Here is a 9629-nt window from a genome sequence, read left to right as displayed (position 1 = left end):
TTAGTATCTTGAAGCTAACAAAGAGAAACACCTCTGTACAAGCCGTGACAACTTCGTCCCTTTCAATAAAGAACTGTTGACTCTTGTGGCAATCTCTTTATCACGATGATCATCATGTGCAATGTGATAATGCATAAAAACAAATCAATTTGTCTGGAAAATGTGCTGAGACCTACTGCTTTAACACCACTGATAGCAGGAAATTAATTGTCTCATCCACTCCTGACTGTGAAGCTCTGAGCAGGGCTGTTTTATACTCTTCCGTGCAGGCAACATGCACGTTTCTCTTTAATTGTATTTTATATTCATACTTTTTCCGGGTTAATCTTGGTGTAATCCCTTTGTGTGTAACTCTCACTGAAATTGCTAGAAATTGAATTTGATAGGAATGTAGTATGGTAATATTCTTTTTTAAAAAAAGGAAAATATATTGTGGATGTAATGACCTTCTAGGAAGGCAGATTGACTGGTGACATCAGAAGCTGCAGATCATTGCCCTGTGCCATGAGCAGGCTGTTGGGTTTGTGGCAGGGGAGTGTTGTATTTCCCACCTCACTCTCCCTGTACGGTGAGTTTAGTCAGAGTTAATTTGGTGCAGTCCCATAGCAATGGAGCAGAATGTGCAAGTTGCGCTGTGGCAGCCATACTTTTTCATTTTCACTTCTGCTCCCTTTCCTCTTTGTCAAAGAGCAGTAGCCACCCCAGGAGGGAGCAAGCCCTGCCCAACTTTGTGATCCAAGGCTGCATTTAGCAAAACTCCTGTCAGTTCTCCGCTTTGGTGGGTATCTGCCTTTGGTTCCATTTTGTAAATGAGTTACTCGTAATTGTTCATGTGGCTGCAAGAGTAAATCTTCTACAAGTGCAATTTGGAAACAGATCCATATGTATCCATAAGCAATTACCTCAGATGATGATTAATGTGTCCTTTATCTCTCACAACTGTGGGACATGGACGTACAGCTTTGCCTTCCTGCTCTAACTAGTGTGAACAAAGTCCCCTTGCTCTGGAGTGTGGATCACGGTGTCAGTAGAAGGCAGAGGCACTGCGGCATTTGTGTCCCTGCAGCTCTTTTCTTGTGCCATACTGCGGTCTCTGAATTGATTTGTCTTTCTTACAAAGTATCTTTAGATAAATAAGGATGAATACTCCATGCAGGAGAAGGGGGAACAGATTGAATAGCTCTTGCAGACCCTTTTGTATTTATCAGTTGTAATGCATGTGACCACTGGATTTAAGGGACACGGGCACACCCTTCTCACAGCTAACAAAATGCACAAAGCATGGAGCTGAGTAGGTTGCCAAGCTGACAATAGCAGTCATTGCAGATGAGAAAATCATGGTCTTCCACAAAACAGAGAGATTTTCTGGGTCACAGCAGCAGCTGCAGCTCCTTCCACCCCCTGGCTCCTGGCAGGCAGGGAGGCCACTTCCTCAGGCACCCCCTAATTCAAGCACCTTCCCAACTGTGGTCTTCCCTCCGGCATCCAGTCCATCATGTGCTCTTTTCCACCCAGCACTGTGCCTCAGTAGGGCAACGTGCTTGTGCTCACAGGAGCAAGGAGCAGCAGCCTAACCTGCTTGAGCACCCTCAGCCCCAGGGAGGGGTGGGGGAGCCTTCCCAGCCTTGGGAGACTCCCCCTGCTGCCACAAATACAGATTTCCTGACAGCCTAAAAAAGCCAGCTCTGTATTTCTGCTGGTCCTTCTTTCCTGTTTTGAAATGATATCATTTAGACAGTGATAAATGAAACAATTCTGAACTCTTTTGTCCATCTACTTCTTTTTCTTCTACCCTTCTGAATATTTCTGTCTTGCTTCTAATCAAGCTTGAGAGCTGTATCTTAAAAACTTATCCCCACAGTGTACAGTATGACTTTATTATGCAGAGTCCAGTTCTGCTGACTGAGGCATTCTGATGATAGGGATAACTCTTTCCTTATTAGGACACTTGAAGTTTTCTAGGGTCTCTGTTGCATTATATCAAATTTTTTTAATTTTTGAAAAATTTTCTTCTAGAATATTTTACTGAGGATGTAAGTAAATCAGATGTGCTACATCAGCAATTTCCTCCTCTGCGACACTAAGACACAGGTCTATCCAAACCATGCCAAAAAATTCAACGTCTGATATATGCTGAGCACACACTGCAACAGAGAAAACCTTCTTTCAACTTCCATCATATAATTCAACAGTAAATTAAAAAATTCTGTTGACTCTTTTAACATCTGCTAGCTGTAGAGTTGGTCTAATTATAAAAAACCTGATTGATAAGAGCTTTTTGTTCCAGAGTTATCGGGGTAAGATATTTGGTATGTGTAAATGACTGAGTTGTTTTTATGAAAATGCGATACATAAAAGCACTATTGGTAGCACGAGCAATACCACGTGCAAAAATATTACTTCTGGTTAATCTTATTTAGACACTTCACTGCTCCCACGAAACTGCCCTCATGGACAGTCTTTCTCTTAGCCAGTTTTTGCAGACAGCTGTTGAAGTGTCTGTCCTTCTATGCTAACTGCAGAGAGCTAGTAAAACTAGTCAGGTGAGATGAATCACCTGCAATGTTACTGTTCCTCCACTTTGAATAATGTGATGCCCCAGAAGTGCCCTTTTCAAGCTGATAGGGTACAGAGAGAGCCTAAAAAAATTAGCATTTGAGTAGTATTTGAATAATCTTAAAGCACACACTTCCATTTTGCCTTGCTAGTATTGCCTTATCCGTCCTTACACATTTGGGTATTTCTTTGGAGTTTACTAGATTCTTCCAGTTAGCATAAAAACCCAACACATGCCTAGGTTCATAATCCCACACCTGCTACTGTGCCACTGTAGAATAACTTGCAGTAGAGCAGTGGTTGGGATACAGACTCACAGCTTTATGTCTCTATAAAATCACAGACTTAGAAGAGGTGTTTGACCTGCTTGAGTCTCTGGGATGGACAGTAGGGAGCTTATCCCCCAGTCTCGTACTCTCAACATCACAGGAAGAAATCCATGGGCCATGGATGCTTCTAAGCTAGGATCAGTTGCATTTGTCTGGCTTCAAGAAGAAATATGAGGCAATAAGTTTGTCTCTATATTTACAGAGGCCACATTAAACTTTGGCAGTGCCTAACTAGGCACTAAAATACAGAGATGATAGATGATCTTACCATTATATTATGTAGCATACTGAACAAAAGCTGTGTACTTAGCAGAGTTCGTGGGGTAGTAGGTATGATACTTGTACACTGTGTTCTGTGGTAGTGAAACCATTAATCTTTTATCTATGACTGAAAACTTTTTCCAGCTTTAGATATTATCTGGCAACGAGTACAAGGGTAACATTGCTACACAGGCAATCAGAGATTATCTCCAGGTTACAGTGATGGAAGGCTGAGATAACATGTACTATTCCTCTTGGTGTTGTTGATGCATGTATTGATTTTCAACAAGTTCTCCAAAACAATGCTTTGGAACTCATAGTCATTTCAAAAGTGTGCTGTCTTGTGGAGGAATGTCTTTTTTTTTTTTTTCAATGGCACTGTATAAAATGTATTTCTATTCAGAAGAAGATAGTTCAGTCCATGCAATTCTTCTCTTGCCAGTATGATGGATTGCTTTCCTTAGGGTATATGGAGGGAATATGAATTTTCCACATTAATAGAATTCATCAGAGATTATTAAGAAAATAAATACAAATGTTGAACACAAAAAATGAAGATGTGTATGTTCAAATGGTAATTGGTTCCTTATAAAGCTAGAAAAGGGGAAGTCAAGATAGACTTTTCTGATTAAAAGACTTTAAAAGGTGTGTTTTTCATCAATAAACAGCTGTGTCACTATCTAAGAAAACACCAAATCATTTAAGTTTCTGTTTTTATACTGCCTTTGTTACTCAAGTAAAATTTCCAGTGACTCCCATGTGGCTAATGCTTCAGGGAAGGCCAAAGGAATTGGTCCAAATCTTAACAGGTGATCAGGACTGTCTGTGCCTCAGCATCCAGGGCTTCCCAGTCAGAAATGTGAGAATAGCGGGAAGGACACAGGCACAGCACAGATCTGCAGCTCCAGGCATTCCTCAGAGCTGCACGGTGCTGAAGCCCTTACTGTTCCCCTGACACAGTGAAAGGATGCATGTGAAGGATCACAAGCCTGCAGAATGGTGTGTGTGGCAGGGCTTTCAAGGAAGGATGCCAGAGCCATCTGCAGTGCAGGAACCAGAACCAGAGACACATGTGGAGAGGCCAAACACACAGAAGATTATTTAAACAGAAAACTCTGCAGATATTTTAAATTAAACTGGACACTTGGGACCTGCTCCAAAATGTTTGTGAGGCTGCTTCTCCCAGTGCCTGCATACTTTGCAGCCTCAGACGAGAGGGAGGTGTGCTCCTGCTCACATCTGGGAGGATTGCGCTGGCACAGATGCTGGGCAGGAGTCTTCACCCCTCTGCATAAGCACAAGGCTGGCATTGGGACTGGCACTATCTCCGGCACTCAGGCTCTGGTTTATACACTGCCCATTTTTTCACACAGTATTTTTAACTCATTATTTCCCTTGATACCTGAAACCCTGCTGCAAGACTCAGTCTGCTAGCATCTGTGAAAGGATACCAGCATGTCCTAACAACTGTCAGGTTTGAAAACAGAAAGTTAGATTTGCATGCTAGCCATTTTCCAACATTAATATTGATAGTTGGGACAAGAACTAATGACATGCAGACACCGCTGGGTTTGCCTGCCTGTGCACATTTCTGTCAGTTTTGGCATCAGGGCCTAAGGTTACTTTCTCTTCAAAAAACAGCTTTGAACAGCCTCTTTAAATGAATTATTATCACATAAATAATTTCATCTGAATGGAGGCTGGGTATATATACTCTACAGCATTGAATCAAGAAAAAAGGAGACAGAAAAAATGACTAGTATACCATCGGATAAATCTCAGAGGGAAAAAAAAACCAGAATGAGACAAATGTATATTAATTGTACAAGTTGAAAATCCTTTGGATTTTGTTGCACGGGCATTTTATTTCCAAATACAGGAATTTTTTTTATGGATTTTTAAAAGTGTAATGTGCATATGCTAAAATAACAATTATTGAAATTTATTATCAGAGAGGGCTTCAAAATACTGTGATGAAACTGGGAACTGGTTCCGCCATCCTGAGAGCAACCGAACATGGTCCAACTACACCCTGTGCAACTCTTTCACCTCTGAAAAACTGAAGGTATGCTACAGTTAAAGGGCAGTGACTGTCTGGGAATGGTTTGGTGCTGGGATAGCAGTAAGACACATTCAAAAGAGGTCAGAATAGTGCTCGTCTTTCAGCTTTATTTGTTGCACAAGAATTTAATAGTATTGTCCTCATGATTTCAGCTTATTTAAATTATTTGGTGAATGTTCAAACCTTAATATAGGTTTGCTATGGGGTGGATAATTTAGTAGCAATTCATGCAACAAGTTTTGTGCTATTTTTCAAATGCATTTTTTAATTCCTATGATTTTCCCTGATTGTCCAACAGTGATAAAACGATCCTTTAGAATTTCAGTTTGGTATTCTGTAACGAGTAGCTTTGAAGCTGCTGATGTCTTCTCTGCAGGACTAGAAATATTAGTATTAATTTAAAATTATTTTTCTTAAGCAAAGAATGTCACTCTGTACTCACTGTCTTTGAAAAGAAATATTTATGAAGGTACCATTAATCCAGAAAATCCTACAACCCCAAACACATTTAACAGTTTGACTGAAGTCATTGAGACTATTTACAACAAGTGAATTAAGCATTTACATCACTATTTCCAAAATCAAGTTGCTAAGCTGGAAGAGAACTAAATATAAATGCACCAAAACAAACAAGGAGAGAGAAATCTGAGAAAAGCTAAAAAAAAAAAAAAAAAGTTATGAAAGCTCACAAAAATAAACATTTCTCAAATGTGAGTGATGCTCCAGGAAAATCTGGTTACATATTTGTGACAGAATAATATGTGACTAGTTGGAATTGTGAAAGGAAAAGAGTCAAAAAGTTATGTGATTTGGGGGTTGTTTTGTAGGATCTTCTTTTATGCAGCCAAAAAGCAGTGTGTGGTTATATTTAGTAATGATCCAGCCTAAACAGCCTTGGAAAAGTCTACTGGACTAGGCAGGAGGTGAATTCTAAAAGTTTTTACAGCATGAGGAATCATCATGGTAAAACGGGTCTCACCTGTTTGACAAAGAATAATAGTAACAAACTGAGTTCACAGAGGCATTAAATGGAAACATCATAAAAATACAGTTTTTCCAGATGTTGGTCCATGTAGAGAGGCAAAAAATGTAGTTCTGTTACCTATTACCCATGTCTTCAACAATTTTGACCATCATTCAAACAAAGTGCAGACAAAACACAAAGGAAAATTATACGTACATCAAGATTCTTCTGAAACAAAAAAAAAGTGATGGAAAATGCAGAAAGAATCTATCTTTACAGAAATGCCAAGTTAGATTATGAACTTTAATACAAATCTTCAAAAACAGGAGTATGCTTCATTTGTAGACTATTTCCATGTACTGAGTAGGAGGTATTCCTATAAGAGAATTCTCTTTCCTCAAACAGAGAATTCTGGAGGGACAAAAAAGAACAATTATTTCTTTTAGAAGTTTTCTAAGCACCGGATAACACAATTTGCATAAGCTAAAAATTTGGTGAATCAGCATTTGTCAGAAGGGACATGACAGATTGCCAGTTCAAGGAGTGCAAAAATTAATAAAATAGTTCATTATTTGTTTGAAGTTAACTGGAAATACCAATATGCTATACTATTGAGACAGATCACTTAAAAGGAAAATATTGCAACCAGTTCTTAAAAATGTGGTGGTAAACCAGATGCTTTGTTACCTGACAGTTCAGTCCATTCTGGTCTGTCTCCGTTGTTATATTTGGAAATCTTTTTTGAGCAGTTACCATAGTGGAGTTTGCATGGAGTAATCAAAAATACTATTGCTGAGCCCCAAATATGCAGTTTAACTGATTTTGCAGTTGTACAGTTGAAAGGTAAATAGTCTGAATAACCAAGAGTCCTCTGGGGTGCATATAGACTTGCATATAGCTGTCTGGAAGCCTTTCCTACTCCTACCTGTTCAGGAGAAGGGTTGTATACGTGATAGGCAAACAACATATTTGAACAGTTCATCTCTAAATTAAATTCAGGCTTAAAAAAATTATCGATCTAATATCATGAAAAACCATAGCAGCCACTTGATATGGAGTGAAAGAAATGTCATGTGCACAGGTAAAAACCTTGTCCACTACTCTCTCTTCAGAAAGTCGTCTCACCTTCTCTGCACTCTGGCCTTCCCCCTCCGGGGTTGCTGGTGCTCTCAGACAAGTTGCCAAGCATTTGCACTTACTGGCAATATTGTGATTCGTCTGGGTGAAGGAAAACTAGGAGACCTTGAGTATTTGCAGTTAATATTCATAGGTTTCCATATCTTGGTGACTGATACTTACACTCAGAGCATACCTGTTGTATATGGTCAGGATAGTGTAAATGTGAGTTTGGTTTAAACATGAATCAGGCCACCACCACTTTTTAATGAAAGCAAGAGCTTATTCCAAAGTTGTAAAACGACTGAAGAATAAACTAGATAGGATGTGCACCTTTGCTAGGAGGAACGGCTTTGTTTTGGGAATTTTATTCATATTTGTTTTCAAGCGAAAGTTTAAAGTTACTTAGAAACGCAAAAAAATTGTTAGTGGCAAAACTTAGGGCTACAGAAAGCAATTAATCTAACTGCTGAAAAAAGGATAATGGCTCATGCATTACAAAAGAAAAATGAATGAAGTGGAGCTGAATAGAAAGTAAACCCGTCAGAGGAACTAAGGCCTGCTATCTAGTCTTTTTTTCGGGACAGGCTGATACTGCATTAGTGTTTTCAGAAAAGGCAGTGGTGAAGCCTGACATGCCATTTAGCCTCCTGCAATCTTCTGACAGCTGAGTGATGCTTAAGCGCTTGACTGATGCCAAAGTCTGATATTTAAATATCACAGCACTCTTCAGCCCAGGTGCTGTCCTGCGCTTCTGTTCCACTGCTGGCATACAAAATAAGGATAGGCCTATCTGAGATTTCACTGGCATCGTCAATGTGAAAGCCTGGTTGGTTGGTTGTTTGTGCATACTGCCTTCATAGCGCTGTTAAGACCATCTAGTTGCCCAATAACAGGGTTCACACCAGTGTGAACCAGTATTTGTCTCAGGGTGTGCTGTTCTACTGTGGTAGGAGTTGCGGTAAATTTTCATCTCATCTGCTGCTTTCATGACTCTGTAGGTTTTAATCATAAGCCCCTTCTGACTTCTCATCTCCAAACAGGAGAATTCCAGAATTTGTACCCCCTTGTCATAACACAGCTACTCTACCTAGTTATTTTAGTTGCTTTCTTTGCACCTTTCCAGCTCTGCTGTGTCCGTAAGGGGTAGAGACAAGAAATGCACATGCATGTGATGTAAATTTTAAACAGCAGCCAAGGATATTCTACCCTCACTGCCTTTCCTGATGATATCGGACATTTGTTGACTTTTTGGCTGCCATTACACACTAAGCAAATGGTTCAGACAACTGGCCAGGATGATTGCAAAATCTCGTCCCAAGTTTGCTTTCATGTTTGGAGTTCAGCGTTGCTTAGGCAGGGTTTAGATCATTTGTTCCTAGGTGTATCATCCTGCTTCTTTCTGTATTAAAGCTCATCTGGCATCTTGTAGTGCCCTCAGTTATGTGAGGCCCTTCTGAAGTCCCTCACTATTATTTGGAAGAGCTAAGCGACACCTGGAAACTTAGAAATTCCTTTGCATCAGGTCACTATGAATATGTTGAACAAAAAGCCAGACCTGATACCAGACCCGAGGGTACCTAACCACAAACTCATATCCTAAAGTGGCTATTAAGCCTTTGTTCCCCATTGTTTAAGTTACTTTCAAACCATAAAAGCTTTCTACCAATACTGCAGCAACTTGTTTTCTTTAATAATTTGTGGAAATTTATCGTGGACTTTTTGAAAATCTGGATGTGTTATGTCTGCTCTGCTCTCCTAGAGCTGAGAAAAGTTAGTGATGCATTGTGTGAGCAGGGATCTCACCAGTTTTTTCAGTGCAGCAGAAACAGATCATCTTGTGTAAGAAATACTTCTCTTTAGACCATAAGTCATGCTATCTAATAAATTGCTGATATTCAAAGTATATTGAAAAAGAACCTTTGAAAAAAAATAAATACAAAATGGGAGGTGAAAAAAAAAGTGCCTGCAAATTACTCATATTTACTTTTTCTTTTTGTTGAATTGCAGATGGCGTTCATACTTTATTATATGGCGATTGTTGGCCATGCTTTGTCTATAACATCCCTGTTGATTTCCTTGGCAATTTTCTTCTATTTCAAGTAAGTGTTTCTTATAGACACTCTCTTCTTTCCCTGAGGGATCTCAGGTCATAACCAAAGAAAAGCTTGGAGAGGGACACGGCAGTGAGAAACAGCTCTTCTGAGAGCCTTTTTATATAATCCCAGTGAAATGTCTCAGCACAGGGTCCTTTCAACAACAGGATGTCTCCTAGTGGTGTGTAGCCAAGACCATGCTGTTAGATCTATCAAGACTGGTGTAAAATTGCCACCTGTAGGGA

The 9629-nt window shown here is 39.7% G+C and overlaps 1 protein-coding gene across 1 annotated transcript in view; it reads left to right on the top strand.

The window, feature by feature from the left end:
* CALCR (calcitonin receptor) overlaps positions 1 to 9629 on the top strand; it is a gene marked incomplete at its 5' end in the record, with an annotated part of 67202 nt that overhangs the window by 13931 nt on the left and 43642 nt on the right. The window contains 2 exons of the mRNA XM_010143723.1: positions 5099 to 5211; positions 9299 to 9390. Coding sequence (XP_010142025.1) covers positions 5099 to 5211; positions 9299 to 9390 — 205 coding nt within the window. The remainder of the gene's footprint in view (positions 1 to 5098; positions 5212 to 9298; positions 9391 to 9629) is intronic.

This window comes from Buceros rhinoceros, unplaced genomic scaffold (genome assembly GCF_000710305.1).
Source record: "Buceros rhinoceros silvestris isolate BGI_N320 unplaced genomic scaffold, ASM71030v1 scaffold17119, whole genome shotgun sequence".
In the NCBI taxonomy this organism is placed as follows: domain Eukaryota; kingdom Metazoa; phylum Chordata; class Aves; order Bucerotiformes; family Bucerotidae; genus Buceros; species Buceros rhinoceros.
The sequence above is the reverse complement of the archived record's forward strand: the minus strand, read 5'-3'. Positions and strand labels throughout refer to the sequence as shown.